At 34.3% G+C, this 20669-nt stretch overlaps 1 protein-coding gene across 9 annotated transcripts in view; it reads right to left on the bottom strand.

Annotated features, from left to right (window-relative positions):
* The window catches only part of ZZZ3 (zinc finger ZZ-type containing 3), a 92986-nt gene that overhangs the window by 32186 nt on the left and 40131 nt on the right, over positions 1-20669 (bottom strand). Inside the window, exon 1 of one of the 9 annotated variants that reach the window (XM_031465419.2) lies at positions 16694-16818. The exons of the other annotated variants lie outside the window; for them this stretch is intronic. Coding sequence (XP_031321279.1) covers positions 16694-16803 — 110 coding nt within the window. The 5' untranslated portion in view covers positions 16804-16818. Of the gene's footprint in view, positions 1-16693; positions 16819-20669 lie in introns of those variants that run through there. 9 annotated transcript variants of the gene reach the window in all.

The following is a 20669-nucleotide window of genomic DNA, read 5'->3' as shown; positions in this document are numbered from 1 at the left end:
CTGAATTAAGTCAGCGCAAAGCAATAGCAGCCCATAGCGCATGTTTATCAAATTAATTTAGAAGGATCTACAGTACTGAAGCACCAGTTTTAGGCAAAGGTAATTATCCTAGCACTGAAGTACCTGGGAGCCCTAAGTCACAATGCCGGCGACCAACTGGGATTTCACCTACACTTAATTAAGAACACTTAAGTCAAAAATAGATGCAAACCACATACAATCATTTATTTTTCCATGATTTATGAGCATGATTACCGGCTACTGTGATTTTCTCTACTCTACTTTTAAGGCAGTTTTAAATTAATTAGTCAAACCTGGGACTCTGAACATAACAGATAAAAATTACTGTCTAGAAAACAAAAAATAGTAATTTATCAAAACCAGAACTGCCTATTTCTTCAAGAAACCACCAATTCAAGTTTCAGCTAGGCTACTAAGACACTAGAAAATCATATTTGTAAGAATAATGCCTATTTTTAAATTAACCATAACAAAATCCATATAACCTGCCTTTTTTTTTTTTTCAAGAAGAGATAATTAGGTTTATTTATTTCCTCTTTTTTTTTTAAGTGGAGGTACTGGAGATTGAACCCAGGACCTTGTGCATTCTAGAGAGATACTCTACCACTGAGCTATCCCCTCCCTCAACAAAATCCATTTAATTTGAATTGGCATTTTGTTGTGGTCTTCAAACGGTACTGCATATTAGCCAAAGTCCTCCACAGAGAGCTGAAAGATTTCAATTGTTTCTTAGAATCAAAGAAATGATGGAAGATGTTCTAAAGAACATATCTCTGCTATATCTCTCTTTCCCTAAATATCGATAACCTTCTTTCAGACAAAGTGAAGATATTTCTCTTTCACCCCACAGGGTCATGAGAATCTGTCAAAGGTGGAAGAAAAAGATTTAAAAACAAGGTTTCTAAAATGGTCTAAGAACCATAAGCATCCACGCTACCAAGATGCATGTCAAAAAAATCCAGGTGCCTAGTCCTTGTCTCAAATCTACTAAAGCAAACTCTGGAGTGTAGGTCCAGGAAACCGCATTTTTAAAAAGTCAAGTTAAGTTTTACATAGAATAAAGTTTATGAACCATTGTTTCAAAGAGTTTCTTCTAAAAAAAGAAAAGAGGACAGTATATCAAAGCTAAGATCTTATTTCTGACATCCAAAATACAAATTAAAAAATTAAAGTATCAGGCAGCAAAATCCTTTATATCATGCAAAGGATGAAATGTTCATGTAATTATGTAAGTACTGATACTTTTCCTTAAATTTAAATTGTAAAACTTATAAAATACCTAAATAAAATGTAACCCATTCAAGATTCTCAAATAGAACCAGTGATTTACATTCTTAGCCCCCTGTTATAGTTTTACATTATAAAGTCAGAATGTTAAGTCTATAATAAATTTCTGTACAGAAAAGGCCTAAGCAATCATTTTAGAGACTAATAAAAATTTAGTTAACAATAAAATATCTGACATCATAAATTTTTTTTCTTAAAACTCTTACATTGGATTAATTTAACCAAAATGTTACTTTAATGTCAGGTTTGAGGTATTGATCTTTTCCATATCAGACTCTGAACAAGGAGGCAGGGAGAAACCTTGATGATCTTAGCAAACACTTTCTCGTCCTGGCTTAACTAGTATTTCATAAGTGTTTATCATTATTCACACTGACCTTCAAGTGATGATGACACGTAACACTTTATATTTCTGTCTCTTTTTACAAAAGAAAACTTCCCAGAAAAATAAATGATCTTGCAATAATTATGCACAATACACCACATTTCATGGAAGTAGGTGACCTATATGTTCATGTATCTCTAGCAACCAGCTCCACTAGCATGAATATGGTACACAATACATATTTGCTAAACTACTAAATATCAACTGACACAAATCTATCCCACAGATGGATTAGATCATATTAACTTCTTAGGAACTGAAGGTTTCAATGTTTTAAATAAATTTAAACTACTCTGAGAATAAACTACATAATGCAACCTTTGATAATTAAAGACAAAGCTAAAAACTAATCACTATTAACCAAAAACTTTACATTGCTTTTATGAAATAAATTTTACTGTTGTCTTTCAGTACATGAAGATTTACACAAACGAAGACTAAAGGAAACTATTTCTGATAATTTACAGACACTTACTACTTGTCAAAATATGACCAAATTAATGAAAGTATGATCAGAGTACAACATACCTCTAATAAAACTACTTCCCACATATGCTATTTGGACTGGCCCTTAAAATTCTATGCTGCCTGCTATTTAGTGGCTTACAAACAATATAACAATCTTTTAGTATTATTGTAGATCATAGTAGTTATGCTTAGTAAATGTCAGAAGACATCTTATCAGATGCCAAATTAAAGGTTAACACTCACTTATAAGGATCAAAAAGAAAAAAGGAAAATATATGTTCTAAGTTTAAAAGTTTTTCTCTTAAATACAAATTGAAATTTTGTGACAAAATGTTTTAGCTGAAAAATCAATTTCAAATTTCTTTTTAAGATGAATCATTAAAAAAAATATTAGCCTCAGCACTGGAAGTTTTAGATGGGTTTTAAAACTATTCCATGTATAGTAGTGATTTCCTAACCTGGTTGAACATTGGAATCATTTGGAGAGCTTTTTAAAAAGATGGAGGGAGGGGGAGAGAGAGAAGGATGACTGAGGCTCCACAGATTAAATAAGAATTTTTAGAGCAAGGCTAGGCATTCATATACTTTGTAAACATCCTAAGTGAGTCAAATGTGCAGCTATACTTAAGAACTGCTACACCATATCAATCCTAAAAAGAAATAAAGATTCATTAGGAATTATCAATATTAGAGAAGAAACTACTACTCACAGTTGAAATGAATGAAGTAATTTTAACTAAGGGCAAAGATAATGTATAACAGCAATACAATTTTTAAACATTATTTGTGAGCTAAATTTAAGTCTTTATAAATCAAGAAAGCAAATTTAGTCTGTGTCTTGTACCAGAAGTAATATTTCTAATAAGCTATGTAAGAATAGTCAATTCACCAAACCCTTATACTCTATACCCATTTCCTGAATCTCTAACCTTGCTGACTGTTTGCTTTCCAATGTTAAGTATGTTTGAATCGAAGCTTACCACATCTCAAAACCCTTCAATAAGCGTTTGACAGTATCAGCCCTCAGTCTCTTAACACTTAGACACATCCCTATGCCTATGTTGCTTCTGGCAGAAAAAAAAAAACTTAAATAATGCTTGTCTTTGTTTATAAACCAGCTCCTTTCTCCATTTAAATTATACACACAATTTTTTTTAAACTAAATTTTTTTTTCACTTACATGGCTTTGATTGAAAAAAACACTAAAGGCAAAAATATAATCTGGTTAGAAAATAGTAGCCTGTATATTAAAAATAGAAATACCATTTATTTTTCATAGCTGAGAGAAAAAGAAAATTATCCAAGAAAACCAGGATTTACAGAGTGTGCCCTCATAGGAAGTATTTAAAGCGTCTGATGATCTTTACTTTTACCACTTCTCTGGGTTAAGGTTGGAGGGCTTTACCTCCAGTAAATGATTAAAATATCATCTAGCTGCTGTTAACTTATTGATCTAAACACAAAATCCCTAACATAACAGCATATAGGAATAACTCTTCCATCTCCAAAGAAATGTTTGTATAACTGAGATTTCTCTTGAATAGAAGCTTATTTTCAGTTGCATTTAGCTGAATTATACTTTCATAGTCCCAACCATAGAATAAACTTGTGAAGACCAGATCTTAAATAATGTAATAAATACCCTGATTGTATTAGAATCAAGAGAAATAAAACGCCTTATTCTCCCCTGCTATTCCTTCCATTCCTTTAAAGAAAAGAGGGGAAAATCTATTTTTAAATCCTGCTTCTCAGCTGTGTATAGTAATTTCTTAGTATGTGCCTGGGTGTGTAGAGAATAAGGAACCACAGTGGTTCATCTACAGTCGCTGCTATTCAGATACGAGCAAGAAAGAACAGGTTCTCCGGACCTTCTCCTCTCCTTGCGACACTTCCTGACCCCGCATAAACATATACCAAGAATGCTCTTCCTGGTATATCAGAGAGGGTATAGCCTAAATATTCCCTGCTTACTTCTATACTTAATTCATATTAAAATTCTTATAACTTAAAAGTTTAACTAGGATCTCTTTCAGTACACCCTACAATCTACTTTCGACATATTAAAAATTTCAAAGGGCCCTTAGACTAAACACCACAATAACTCAACAAATACAAAAGAAGCAGTTAAATCTGCACTGCTGACTCTGATATATAGTCTGCATGACACCTTTAAAAAAGTATAGCAAGCCCTACCCAAAAAAGCTATTAAAAAAAATAGAAAATCATTTTTAGAAATGCTTATCTCAGCTAAGATCTTCCAGTAATACTAATGATACCAGCTTCAATAAATATAAAATATTTTAAAATGTATTTTTTAAACCTATGTAGATTGCTACCGAATAATACAATTTTTTGATTATTTAGCCACTGTTTCCTACAGCAGCTTATAAAGACACATCCAATGCTATAAAAGAGGCTATGAAAGAGTGTAAGCTTAGGGAAAAAATATTCAAAGCAAAATTAACAAAATAGCAAACACAGGTGCCACAGAATCATGTAATTTTAGAACTACAAGGTACCACCTCAAGGGTAAATATGCACAACCTCTCCATAGCACAACTGAATAAAATCAAGTTCAAAGAGATGAAGTGACATCTGCATGACTGGTCAGCCCAGGATTGAGACCCATGCCAACATCCCTTGGTCCTACATCTTAAGTGTTCTTTCCTCCTTAGCACAACACAAGAAAACAGAGATATTTTGGGGAGAGCTAAAATTCTTTATTAAGCCTCTTCTAATATCTCTATGAGAATAAATGTCACATGCTTAATTTAAAAAATATTTTCTAGTTACATAATAGAAACATTATGGGAAATGTGAGACATAAAAGAAATAAAGGCCTCATAATTACATCATAAAATAAAATTATTACTTTATCTTTTGAAAAAATAAGTAAAATTTTTAATTTTAATATATTTTAATAAAATAAATTTTAAAATTAAAAATTTTAATTTTAATAATACATATAGTAACACAAAATACAGAGGAATATGTTACTGAGAAATTTCTAGTTCTTATGATAAACACCTCACTATTCTTGTAACAAAAGCTTCACTTTTGATAGAGAACAGATTTATAACAAGGAAACTAATTATGCAAAAAAAATTCTTTGCTTTAGAAATTACCAACAGGATCTTTAGGAAACACTCTCCAAAGCCCTTAAAATTATTCATTTACAAAAAAAGTTTACAAAAACATTACCTGCATGAAATGTCCAGCATAGTAAATATTTTTACATAGCACAGAAAGTCTCTGCTGTATTTACATTGAAAATTCAGGAAGGCTACCACACACTTCTTAGATTAGATTGGTTTAAACCCAAAAACCTGAAAATACCAAATGCTGATGAGGATATGGATTAACTCAAGAATGAGGAAGTCTCATTCATTACTCATGGGAATGCAAACTGGAACAGCTACTTTGGAAGACAATCTGGCAGTTTCCTACAAAACTAAACATAGTCTTACCATAAGATCTATCAAGGGCACGTTTAGGTATTTTTCTTCACTGATACCCATACAAAACCTGCATGCAAACATTTATAACAATTTTATTCATAATCGCAAAAATTGAGAAGCAACCAAGATGTCCCTCAACAGGTAAATGGGCAAACAAGCTGTGGCACATCCATAAAATGGAAAATTATTCAGAAATAAAAAGAAATGAGCTACCACATCACAAAAAGACATGGATGAACCTTAAGTGCATGCAGCTCAGTGAAAGAAGCCAGTCTGAAAAAGCTTCATACTGCATGTGACATTCTGAAATAGGCAAAACTGTGGAGGCAGTAAAAAGATCACTGGTTCCCAGAAGTTCAGAAATAGGGGAGGAGGGTGGAAAAGGTGAAGCAAAAGTTTCGGGGTTTTTTTTTTCCAAAGGAGATTTTTAGAGCAGTAAACTATTCTGTATGACACCGTAATGGTGAAAACATGACAATATGCATTTGTGAAAACCCACAGAACTTTACAATACAGAGAATGAGTGCATGCAAATTTTAGAAACTCTTTTAGGAGGTCAGGAATGCAAACTGTGACAAAAGGATCTACTTGTATTACAAATGTTTGAAGACACTGAAGGGAGTAGAAGAATAAAGTCCTGACCTATGTAATTTTGGAAATAAGTAGCACCTGTAAAACTAAAAGTACTTGACAGAAGTACTACCTCGAGTTCATTAAGTTATTTCCCACAAAGATATAGGCTGACGATTCTGATGTTACCGTACAACTAAAAAATTAAGTAAATGGATGGCAAGTGGAGAAAGCCAGCTTTGTCACTGTTGGGAATTTACAAATAAGCAAGGTAAAGTGGTTATAATGATCCACGTGGTAATACACAGGCATACCTGAGAGATATTTTAGGTTCAGTTATAGACTACTGCAATAACGTGAATAACACAGTAGAGTCAAACTTTTTGGTTTCCAAGCACTTATAGAAGTTATACTTACACAAAATATACTCTATTAAGTATGTGATAACATTGTAACTGAAAGAAAATGTACAAACCTTAATTTTAAAATACCATATTGCTAAAAAAAAAAAAAGAAGAAGAATGCTAACTATTACCTGAGCCTTCAGCATGTTGTAATCTTCTTTTGCTGGTGGAGAGTTTGAAATATTGCAATACCAAAATGTAACACAAAGATGCAAAATGAGGAAAAACTGTAGGAAAAATGGTGGTAATAAACTTGTTCAATGCAGGCTTGTCAAAATCTTCAATTTATAAAAAAGGCAATTATTCGCCAAGGGCAACAAAACAAGGTATGCCTGTTTGGAACTAGAGGTAAAGTCAAAATATGAACTCATGTTTAGTTCGGTATAGATTACAGATGATTACATACAGATTTACAGATATGTGTATAGATATACAGGTTTGTATACACACGTGTATTTTCTTACTCTATCAGCTGAGACAACTAAATAAAAGCAACAACAACCTAGTATCAATGAGCACACATAGCACCCAAATACTGGCTTCTACTATCGTTTTCCAGTAAAAGGAACTGGGGTTCCTTGAAGAGAGGGCTGTTTCTAAGACTGGGGCAGGAAATATATAAGACGAGTCTAGAGCATTTTGAAGTGCCAGAAAGTAAGAAAGTGCTCAAAAAGCACACAAACACACACAACAAAAATACACTCCTTAATGGGGCACAGGAGCCAAGAGAAAGGTTCCCAATGACCAAAGCTGGAACAACTTGAGCAATAAAATAAAGTAGCACTAAATGATACCCCAAGGTATAAAAACAGATTTCTATGAGTCCATACTGATATAAATAAGTGACTGAGTAAATAAATGAAAGGAAAAGAGGGGGAAAATTTTCCCATGCAGAGGAATGTCAAATAATTTATATAGACACTCTGCCCTGTAAGTGTGCAGTGATTTCTTTCCAAACAATACAATATGGAAAGCAGAGGGAGAATAACTTTACAATGAGAAACCTGACAGGCACCACCTCAGCCAGGTGATCAAGGTCATCAACAGCAATGAATAGTATTAAAAGTCTATCCCTTGGTATAACAGGATAAAAATGACACTTCACCTCTGTGGTCTTCCTCTCAAAAACCCACGACCCTAGTGTAATCATGAGGAAAACATCAGACAAATTACAACACAGAGGCAGCTATGAATAACTAACCAGTATCCCTCAAAATTGCCCAGGTCATCAATAAGCCAAGTCTGAAAAACTGCCACAACCAAGAGAAGCCTAAGGAGACATGACAACTGTTAGTAATGTGGTATACTAAATGGGATTCCGGAACAGAAGGATATTGGGCAAAAGAACTAAGGGACTCTGAATACAGTGTGGGGTTTAATATATTTTACATATTATACATACTGATTAAACTATATATTATATATAATTGATAAAAATCTACCAATTCACTAATTACAATAAATGTTACACTAATGTAAGATGTTAACAGAGGAAACAGGGTAGAGTATATGGGAATTTTTGTACTTCTTTTCTGTAAATCTAAAACTGTACTAAAAAAATTAAGTCCATTTATAAAAAAATAGGAGATAATACCATTTGCAGCAACATGGATGAACCTGGAGATTGTCATTCTAAGTGAAGGAAAGAGACAGAGAAAGAAAAATACCATATGATATCACTTATATGTGGAATGTAAAAAAAAGAGACAAATGAACTTATTTACAAAACAAAAACAGACTCACAGACATAGAAAACAAACTTATGGTTACCAGAGGGGGAAGAGGGTGGAAAGAGATCAACTGGGAGTTCAAGATTTGCAGATACTAATATATATAAAATAGATAAACAACAAGTTCATACTGTATAGCACAGGGAACTATATTCAGTATCTTACAGTAAGTAATGGTAAAAAAGAATATGAAAATGAATACATGTGAGTTCATGTGTGACTGAAGCATTATGCTGTACACCAGAAATTGACACAACATTGTAAACTGACTATACTTCAATGAAAAAATATACACACACACACAAAAATTAGGAGACTTAACAGTCTTCACTGGGGTAGTGAAATTTGACTAATACACCCTCAGGGCTACTATGCAGACCAAAATAATAATAATAATAATTTAAAACTTTTATCAAGAAGGCAGAAGTAGAAAATACCTGACCTAAGAGTCAGGAAACATTACAAGCGGCAACTCTGCCACTACTCCGTGAAATCTTGAACATGACTCATCTTTTCTAGTCTAGGTTTTTACACCTATAAACTGAGAGGGATAAAACAGCCTCTGAAACTATTATCATTACACCAACTGCAAACTGTTAGAATAAATCTCTTGTATTTCTGTACCAAACCTGATTAAGAATCCTACTAAAAATTAAGTATCCACTGACGATATTATGCAAGCTGTACCAAAAGCTGACTTCCAAGAACACTCTGAGCAATGATGGCTGAGTCCAGCACAGTCAGGCACTGATATCATCTGTAAGGGTAACGATGTCCTACTTGTTTTTGCCGTTTTAATAAAGTTGAGCAAATCAGAGGAGTACTACCTCAGTCGCAAGCTACCTAATATAACCACTATGCAATTCCTGCATGTCAAAGGCCCCTTCAAATGTACTAATATGTTTTACTCACATATTAAAAAGGAAATCACCATAACATGGAAACTTCCCAAAGACTTTTAAAGTTTACATGTATTATCTCCTGAGTTCTTTTTACTTTATTAACAATTTATCTCTTAAAGAATTCTCATTAATTGGCGGGCATGCTTCCTATTCCCACCCTTGCAGAAATCATGATTCCTTTACTTAAAATATCAGTCTAATTATAATAGATCACCAATTTGGCTAAAAGTAACCCAAGTTATTTTCACTGTTAAGTAAATACCAGCTGAGCCCAAAAGTTTCTATAAATATATTATTGGGATTCTACAACCCCGACCTCAAGAGAGAACTTAGCAATATCTCTAAAAACTTTCCCAAAGCAAAAAATTACTGATTAATAACTGGCTTCTCCTTGCTAAAAAATAATGATTTTCATATTTTTTACATCAGGCACCTCTACTGGTAAAAAAATAAAATAAAAATTGTGGCACGTGCTTCCAATTTGTGTATACTTACTTATAAATTATTTTTTACTGTACATATATACACTATAAACATACACAAAGAACCCAAGAAATTCTTAAGAATGAGGAAAAATACATATAAATAGCATTTCCTTCCTATCTCCCAGTGGATTATCTAGAGCATCTCTGGTATGCACATACCCCACTCACACTTTTTTTTTTTTTTTTGGCATTCTCTGTGTTAAAATTGACAAAATAAAAAGTTCACTATTTTAACCATTTTAAAGCAAACGATTAAGTGACATTTAGTACATTCACAAGGTTATGTACACAACTGCCAACCTCCAGCAACCATTAATCTGCTTTCTGTCCCTATGAATTTGCTTATTCTAGATATTTCACATAAATGAACATACAATATGTGACCTGCTGTGTCTGGCTTCTTCGCTTAGCATAATGTTTTCAAGATTCATCCATGTGGTAACATATAAAAGTACCTCATTCCTTTTCATGGCTGAATAATATTCCACCATATTGATAACACTTCTTTTTTAAGTCTATTCATCAGTTTACGGACATTTGAGTTGTACACACCTTTTGACTATCATAAGCAGTGCTACCATGAACATCTACGTATGCTTTTTTATTTGAAAACTTGTTTTTAATTCTTTTTAATATATATCTAAAAGTGGAATTGTAAAATCATACGGTAAATTTATCAAGAAACTACCAAACAGATTGCCACAGTGGGGGCACCATTTTGCATTTCCACTAGCAATATATGAGAGTGCCCATAACCCATTTTATAGACATTTAACTAATGAATACAGCTGAACCCAAAACACCACGTTGTCTATAATGGGCATGTTTTGACAGCCTATACTGCCCACCAACCTCTTTTCTGGAAGATATCCTTGCTATCTGGATATATGGAGGTTACCCAAAACTGACTTTGCCTCTGGCTCCACCCAACCTACCCCCACAGTAACTCCACTCCTGACCACTGATAATTTTGCCAGGGAGTGAATCCAGGAGAGTCCACCTACAGAGAAGTCAATACACCAGGTTCTCTTTAGAGAACGTGAAGAAGCAGCTCTGCAGAAGAAAGATCAGGTAGAGTGGGCGCCAGGGCAAGCAGTGGGAAGTCACTGTCATTTGCAAACTGAAATTAAGGGAGAAAGGAGTGTGCAAAAAACATTCGTAAAAAGAGAAAAACCACAGTCCACAATGCACAAAGAAAAACAGAGGTAAGAGAGTATAACCTTGAATACTAATAGGTTATAATTTCTCAAGGCCTGGTTAGACTTTATTTCCCGACCCTAGATATTCGTAAGACTGTCTTACTATGTATTTAAAATAAACCTGTTTTCATTGGATGTATTTTGAATGGGTTTCTGATTCCTGTAACCAACAAGCTCTTACTAAAACAACCTCTGACTACATTGACTTTATTTCTCTCGCTAGTTTTAAATACTCTAATGAGGTTCCTTACTGGTTACTCAATTTTAATACTTTGTATTCAAACTGAATACCTTTTAAATACCATACAAAGGTATTCACAGGGAGTTTTTAAAAGAATGTGTGTTACTCTTTTTAATCCACACTTTTATAGCCATTCAAATAATGTTTTTCTCTTCCCTAAAGACTCCAGGTTTCTTGTGGTAATACATCTTAAAAGAGGAATTTTCAACTTATCCCTAGTACCTGTTTTTCTAAATCTATTCAACAAATTGAGTTTTCCCTCTTAATATAGGAAGCTGAATGCAACTGTACTGTGGTCAGTATAAAAGTGGCACAATCCCCTAGAAAAAATCCTGACCACCAGGCAGAGCAAGATTCACATATTTTTCCCTACTCAATAGTTTCAGATTACTCCCTCTAAGAAACAATCTGCTGTAACATCTAAAAAAGTTCACCTTCTGTTCTGGAATAGCAAATACATCAAAGTTTCATAGAATATAAACAAGCTAGTGATTTCTTGTTATAAACTAATACTCTTAACAGGCAACACACCTCAAACAGAAGAAAACTACATCTCTGTTAAGCTATCTGCTCATTTCACAGTGACTTCAAAGGCACAGAACATGTCATAGTTAATTATTTCTACTATCTACTCAAAGTTATAAGTTTGCACAGAGAAAGCTGAGTAATATTCTCTGATGAAAATCTTTAAATAATAGGATAGACACATATAAATACACACATTTTCTTTCAAGTCCTTCAATTTAATAAAGACAACCCCAACCAAATTCTTACCATTCTGTACGCTAGTTTCTAAAGCCTATTGGCAAAACTCTAGATTGTAAAAATATATTTGAAGCCATATAAAACATTCTGATCATACCAAAGTTGTAAATTTGCTTTATTATACAATGACTTCCTCTCTTTGGGTCTGGTATTAACAACTGAGCTACATTTTTTATATGGCCATGTAAAAAGCATTATTGTACCACCAGGTACTGTGTTCAGACAACCATCCCTGATCATGTGACACACCCTTTTACCTCCCCACTCCCTGCCATTATCTCCCCCCAATTTCTGAGTTTAGTGAACTATGTGAATGATTACATAGGTTATTCAATTTTTCTTCTGAAAATTTAAGGTCTAGATTTTTCAAAAAGTAAATAAGATAAATCATCACTATTATTAACTCCATAAACTCAGGATCTTAAAGTCAAACCTATGGTATTTTAAAATGTCTACTATGAAAAGCATGTTAAATTTTTTTCTGACACTTCCAAAGCAGGATAAGGCTTGACATTTCAATGACGATATAATAACCAACTAGAAAGACATGGTTCCCTCAAAGAGCTTGAGGTTTAGTGTATGGTGCATGCTTACAAGAAATTATAGTTTGCTATGATAGAGTACACAAGGATTCATCAGTCTCGGGAAGATAGGAAAGATTTCTCAGAGAATACAATATCTAAACTGAGAGCGCCTTCTCACGTTGCAGACAGAGGAAGGAAGGGAACCAGAGAAATGGGGGTAAGAGTGTGCTAGAGCAGGCAGTTAGGCATATGAGAAATTTTAGAGTGAAAGAACATAATAATCCAGGAACTAAAGGTTTAATCTGTTATAAATATAGGCAGAAAATAAAAAAGAATGTTTTAAAATCATGCAAAAATTCACTTAAAGAATAGGTTTTATTCTAAAGACACTTACTCTCGCTACAATACTCCAGTAGTGTACTCCAGCTACATTTACTCCAGTAATCAGAAAACAGAAGATAACGGCATTCATTTAAGAAAGTGACAGTGAAGAAGTAATTGAAGACAAATAGTAGTACACTTTTCTAGACTGGGCAAGTGAAAGACACTACCAGGTGGGTAAAACGATGGTACTGCATACTGAGTGTGCGTGGAGGAAGCAACGTCAAGCTCAAAGTTAGACATGCCCCACTGGGTTTACTGTGAGACATGCAGACAGAGATACCTTGTAAACAGGCTGAAGCTCAAGAATAAAATGCCTGGAGATACGAATTTGGAAATCCATCAGTCTATAGATGGTAGTTTCACAGCAGTGAGAGTGCCCAGAGAGAGCATGCAAAATAAGAAAGTAAATAACTGAAGCCTGAGCAGTGCCAAAAGGAAGGAGAAAGGCAGAGAAAGAGAATTCAAAATCATACTGGATAGACAGACATTGGATAGACAGACATATATGAAGCATTCATTAGGATTACAGAAATCAAATCACATCAACTTTATAGAAGAGAAAACGACAACCACGGAAGTTAAAGACATTTAACCACAGTACCAGTTAAAAATGGTAAATGAAGGAGATTGGAGCACTCTTCAAATCTAGTACAACCTCTGTAAATAATTTACAAATAAAATTTCTTAAAATATTGAGTTTCTAGAATTAAATGAGGTACCATTTTAAAAATAAAAACATTATCTAGCTATGATTGGTGCCTTAAAAAAAAAACATTACTTAAAAATATACTTGTTGCATTTAAACTGACTCTCCACACCCATATATACGTTTTGAAGTATTTATTAAGAAGATACTTTAGGTTTTGATTGTAATCTTCTTCAATCGCACTTCCTACCCACACTGCCAATAAACTATTAGCACGACCCTTTCCTTCCAACTAAAGTTTAAATACAGCAAAATAAGTTTATGACCTGTTAGCTAAAAATATTATAAAAATACATTTTAAAATTAGAGGAAGAATAACAGAAGAGAAGGTAAAGCTGAATCAAAGTTCTTCAACTTTCCACAAATGATAAAAATTATAGTACCAGGGAAAAGAGATTTCTGCAAAACACTCTACATTTAATGAAAAAAACAAAACACTTACAACAAACTGGATTAAACTGATTGTCACAAAAAGGGCATATTCATCATGGCTTTCTGAAAATATAATACGGATAATTTGGTCCAGCAAAAAAAATATGAAGAGTCTAAGAAAACAGCTAACTAAAACCCAGATAAAACCCCTTAATCATTTATGGTTACTATTTCAAACTTAGTAAACAATGTTTCATGTCTTCTTGTATGTCACTTTTCTCTTTTACCCATCCTCATGAACTGTATCTGAACCAGTAACCCAATTTTTACTTCTGCTCCCACGATAGCAACACCTTATCAACACAACTAAGACAATGTCAAGTCTCTTTTACCTTCACTCTTCAATTATAATTGTTATTATTCCAATTTTGCTGACTTAAGCTTCTTAGGGAAAAAAAAAAAAGCTTAAACTGATTTTTAAGGTATAACTTAAAAATTGCCCTCATTGTCACAGGAGCATCAACAAAAAATAACTTTCAAGTGGTTAAACTGCAGGCTGTGGGTGAGTGTTACAATAAGAAAACATACCTAATGCATATTAAAATTAAATCAGACAGAGACTTTTCTTTCCATGGCAGAGTTGCTAACACTGAATACCCTCCTGCCATGCATAACTAGGAAACTGGAGAAAATATAGAAACAATTACTGTTAGACATTGGACAAGAGGCAGCACAGAACTGCGATCTGTAAGACAGGGCAAACAAGTGAGCTAAGCCCTGTGATCACACTCATTTTCTACACGGAAGTGCTGTCAGTACTATGGAACAAGAACAGGTCTAGATGAGCACAGAGAAAGGAAACAGTTTGAGGAAGCTGAGGCACCTGGAATTTGTGGAACAGAGCACCAAAGAAGCAGCAAAAGAGAGAAAAACAGAAAACAGAATCTTGAGTTTTGGGCTGAACATAAAGCTGCATGTATAAAATACGAGATTCCACAGGACCAGGCGTTAACTACCACTGTTCCCACAAGCTAGAGGCATTCAGGTTTCAATCAACCCAAGTAAAGACCTTTTCAAGTGAGACACCAGAAAGGCCATGCCATAGAAGTAAGGCTAAACTGCCCAGAATACAGGTGTTCTGGACTCCCCCAACTAACAGAACCAAAACCATAAGCCTTATTAGGACCAAGCTTATTATTAAGTAAATTAACTGCCTGTCAGAACAAATTTCAATCCTTTTAAAGAAAGAAAGCAAAATTCAGACCCTCAGTGACATATTTTTAATGCCCACCATACGAATATTACTAGGTATGTGAAAATAAAATTGTAACACACTACAGAGAATTCTGCCTACTGAGAGAACCCTGAACAAATGACTCAGTCTCCTCTCGCCACTTTACAGATTTCCTATGTTAAAATCAGAGATTAGAGAGACAAGTCGAAGCAGCTCTTCATCATAACGCAAAGGAAATGGCGGTAAACAAATTCCACTGAAGAAAGGAGGAGAAAGGAAGGGGGAGAAGAAAGGTCACAAGGCAGGTCTTCTCACTTATTACTACACATAAGAACACCTGATGACACAAGTCACAGAGATAGCGTATATGGTATCATCTACTTATTAGTATGTAAAAATTCAACACTTTCAGCATACCATAAAAATTACAGAAATAAAGTTTCTGTAACTCAAGGCTAAACTTCAATTAGTCTCAAATAAATAATTATTTTAGATGGATTTTATGGCTACTGAGTATTTATTGCCATATACAAAGAAAGTACTGTTGTTTATGCAGAATTTAGATACATGGTAACTTACATAAGTAAGACACAGCCTCCAAAGCAGAAACAAAGCAAGCAGGAAAACACTACTAAAACAAACGTCCCATGCACTAATGCTTATTTACCCATTCAAAAAGAAATTCCTCCATGTATCACTTACAAATCATGAGACAATTATGACAAGCTTGGTTATTCTGATTTCCAAGTTTAAAGAAAACTAAAAGTTGTCAATTAGAAGGGAAGGCTGAGTTATTAGAGGAAAGTACCATGATAGCAAAAGTGACCAACGAAAGCCAACAAAAATGAAGAAAAGAAAATTGTTAAGAAGCCACAGAACTTAGAAAAGAACATGGAAAAGAAGTCACATTATAAGAACATAAAAAGCAGAGAAGCCCAATCATTTGACACAGTCAAAAACAGACCTATTCTGGCAGTGATGCCAGAAAAGTATCACTACATAAACTCTGTCAGGCAAAGATGACCCTAAATCAAGGAAAAAAGACGAAATTATACTTGAGTACAAATATACCTGGATTACAGCACAGTCACTTTTAGAAACCACTGACATTAGTTGAATTAAAGGATGTTGGTACTCAAAGGAAAAAACAAAGACTTCACGGAATACTTCGATTAGTCAGCAGCTTACTCACTTACAAGCAAAAATTTTACACTTAGGACAGTTACCTTCCTCCTCCCATTAATCTTTGTGCCAAACTCCTGGGGCCAGTCTGGCTCTTGTACTTCACAGCCTTTTCCCATGAACTGAGAAGCTGCACCAAGCATGAGCTTTCCCCAGTAACTTCTGACTGTAACATACCTAACCACATTCAAAACCACCCTCCATGAACTATTTTTTGCAAATTATCCAAATCCTCTATTTAATGTCAAAGTGTAGCTGTAGTTTTATTTCCCCAGTTAGTACGTGGCAGCTATCCTTCACAGACTCATTAAGAAAATGTCCTTTAAGACAACGAACATGAAAGTATTTCATTCAATAAACAGAACAGGTTACTTACCTATAATGCTGATTCTTCAACAGATAAAACCAAATAATCACGATTACAATTACAGAGCTCAAGTTTATGGTAATGAATTCTGAAAACTGAGTATCCAAGATCTGCTCCATTAGAGTTCTCAACCTAGAAACCCCAAAAGTCCATGGAATAAATCCTTACTGGATGAGGTAATCAAGTGTAGTTCACATTATCAATTCGAAGACAGAAGTTCTAATCGCATTTCTAGCCATAACGCATCATACTTCAAATAAATAACCTAAGAACTGTAATTTTGAGTTAGGAAATGGGGACTGGACATTGCCACCTATACTGTATTTCCCAGTTGTTGTGGGTGTCAAATGAGAAACTAGATAAAGCTGCTTTGCAAATTATGAATCATGGTACAAATGTAAAGTCATTTTATCCAGGGCAGGATGACAACTCTATTCCTTCCAAGTAAAATCCAGCCCTAGTCCTGGAGTTTTCTGCCCCCTTGAAAGAAATTACCTTGACAAACAGTATAGGAAGTAATGAATCTAGAAGAACTGATAAAGATTTTCCTACATTGCTTCTGAAATTGACGAAGTATCAAGTGATTCGTCATAAGCACCGTACAACAGGACACACTGTAATTATCTAGTACATTAATATTTTCAGAGAACTGTTTGAAACTACAATTCTTATAATGTGCCTTAATATGGCTTAAAAGTAAGATTCTTACCTGAAGACTACATGAGCAAAACTCTTCAGTGAGCAATAACTATCTTACTCTTACACTTTCATTATCTAGAAACTTACAAAGTGGTATAAACACTAGCAATGTTATTAATGAGGTAATCTTTCCTAAGAACTCAAGAATCTAGAAACCCTAAATCTGACTCTTCACCTTCTATCTGTTCATGAAAGCTTATATGAAGCCACCCAAAGCCCTTCAAATACAGATTTATTTATATATTCTTGTACAGTGAGAATTCAGAGGCAATAGACCAAATCACGTTTTCATTAAAAAATTTATTTTCCAGTAACTGCCTTCTGAATTGGAGGAAAAGCTCTGAATATTAATATTAGGTCCAGGACCTAAAATCTTCCACACCTTCTCTCCCTAGAGCCAGAACTTCAAAACTTAAGAGATCAGTTTCAGCGCTTTTGATTCACAATCAGCAAAAGGCCAATTCCCAAACAGAAAGGGCAATCCACAGTTAAGCACATCATCTGAGTCAGTTCAGCTATTTAGGCCAAAAAGGGAGTCATTAGGTATTATCTACCACTTCAACAGACTCCATCCACCTTGAAGATGAGTATTGGGATAAAGTATATTTCTTTTGATTCCTCACTCTCTAATCTTTAAGAAGGCATATTCTAGTAAAATAATTCACAGAACTGTGCCAGAGGAGAAGATACCCTTTAGCTCCTTGCTCGTGGTGGAATTCTCCATCTGGAAAAATAAATATATAAAAGCACACTATGGGTTTATGTGCTGGAGAAGAGGGATGGCATCTAGACAGGAAACACGGTACGTACCAGAACATCTGCAGACTCATTTATCTGGCCTAGGGCCTAATTCTAATTACTATGATTCAGGTCTAAGTCTAGGACTGTACATACAATACCTTTTCAAACATTCACATGTGATTAGATGACCCTGTATGTGAAATCCTTGCAAACAAGATGGATAAATTACAGGATGAATGCTAGGACAGAAGGTTGCTGATTAAATAATCAACGTTAATTTAGATAACTGCAACTGGAATAAAGAAGAGCTATGTCCTCCTGGCTCCAAAGAATTATGCCACACTCAGTGTTTTCTATTCATAATATATTTTTTAAACTAGCTGTCAGGAAGTACTGACACCCTACCGGTGGGGATATTCAACATGTGGACTGAGCAATGCCCAATTACCAGTTTCAAAAGGGAATTACTATCTGGAGCAATTTTCTAGCATGAGTAGAATAAGGAAGACAAGAAACGTTTAATGGGGTATGCATACATGTGTGTGCAGGAGGACAAAAATCCACCTACCCCAAGTGTCTTTTTTTCCCCTTTACCCAAAGTGCCTTTTAATAACATTTTCCAGTTGCCAGAAATTTACTTGAGAATTGAAGCACTAGACAGGTATCATGAGGCTGTTTTTAACAATGACAATTTGGGTAAAAAGAGTCAAGACATTTTATCTAACAATCTCTTAGCTCTAGATAAAAAGCATAAAAGCAGGGATTTCACTGAAAGAGATTTTATCTGTTGTAACAAGCACCCTCTTCCTAACCAAGATGCTAATCAAGATGCTCCCCCTCCATCTCACTTCTGAAGTGCCTCCTTTGGGGGGAGAAGGGGGATTTAACAGTGAAGTGTCAAAAGGTGCTATTTTCAAAAGATCTGGAATAAGGCAAAAAAGCAAGGAGAAATTATTTTGCCCAAAGTCATTCAACAAGACACTAATTTAATTTGAAAACACTGTCTTAATAAAGCAACTATCATCCAAATTCCAAAGGACTCTACACCCTAAGGAACCCATGAAGCTGTATCGCTCTCATTCTCAAAGGTTTAGGAGTATGGACCTCCTTCTTCAAATGTTACAACCACTATCTTTAGACAATTGTTTTACAGGAACATTAACTTTCAGAATCATCAGAAGAGCTCTTACCAAAAAAGTAACATAATGAATTAATGGGAAGATATTTTCTATCATTAATAACCAGCTAAGTCTTAATAAGTGAGCATCTCTTTGGCCAAAAAAACAACAAAAAGCAAAGAATAGAATTAACAGATTATCATTTTGTAAAAAAACACATTTCCTGAGTTTTTGATACTCCCCCAAGACATACACTCCACCTCCTAGTGCCTACAGAAAAGCAACTCTACTTTTAAACCCTGAGAGAGAATACTAATGGTAAGAACTCAACTTATCTCAAATCGAAAAACTCTTCACTTATGAGTTGTTTAGTCATCTCAGGTTGGACTTCAAACATATCAAATACATGAAGATGCTAACAGTTCCACAAAAGGAGTACAATGCTCAGATAAAGTGACCTCTTAAAATGCTATTTATAAAGAAAACAGAAGAAATTTTTTTCAGAAAAAAGACCTAGGCTAAAAGGCCACCATGTTATCATATTTGATTCTGAACTACCTATAATGCATGGAAAAGGATTACTGTATTCTACAACCAGGATTTGATATTTTCAGCTGATACATACCAGGATCTGACAGTTGTCAGAGCAAAAACATTACAAAGGTTGCTCAAGTCCGGATTTTCACACAGCCTATATACTCTGATTACGAGTATTAATTCAAAAGCCTCCTCTGTAGACGTAAAGGTGACTAACATACATGTCTGTCTTTTACTGTTGCTCATCATGATATTTATGGTACGTACTTTTGTTAACAGTGCCTTTCAGGACAATTTAGACACAGTTAGCTCTAATTCATTTGTGTTACTGCCCAGAATACTTTAAAGAAAATCTAAGCAAAACTGTGATCAATCTAGACACTGAATTCTGTATTTTTTAGTGACTTTATCACAAAGATTGAGCACAGATAGTATTTTAAGATATAGTCTCCCCTTAAAATTTAGAATCAAGAAAAGGCTGTAACAAATGCTTTATGTAGCAGACTAACTCTTGCTAATAAGCTAATTACAACATAACAACTAGCTGGCAAACTATTAACAGTAATATCTACTTCTGTATATCACAAAAGTCAAAGAAAGATGATGCATAAAGCGCATTTTTTAAATCAAAACTTTTAACTGGAAGTTAGATATAAGCAACCAAAAGCAGGTTTGTAGCCTGCCAGATTTCCCATATTTGGATGAGGTCTAAGCGTTGTTCTACATTATCTGGAAGGCATACACACTTCACAAAGCTCTACAGCTACAAATCAAAGTGGACTGTGATAACTAAAGATGCTTCCATTTTATAAATTAACTCAAATGGTATAATACTTATTAAAGAAACAAAAACATCATAAACCATGTTTTCACATGTCTCTTCTAATTGA

This window comes from Camelus dromedarius, chromosome 14 (genome assembly GCF_036321535.1).
Source record: "Camelus dromedarius isolate mCamDro1 chromosome 14, mCamDro1.pat, whole genome shotgun sequence".
NCBI classification, from domain to species: Eukaryota; Metazoa; Chordata; class Mammalia; order Artiodactyla; family Camelidae; genus Camelus; species Camelus dromedarius.
Note: the sequence above shows the minus strand (reverse complement) of the source record. Positions and strands in the feature narration are given on the sequence as shown.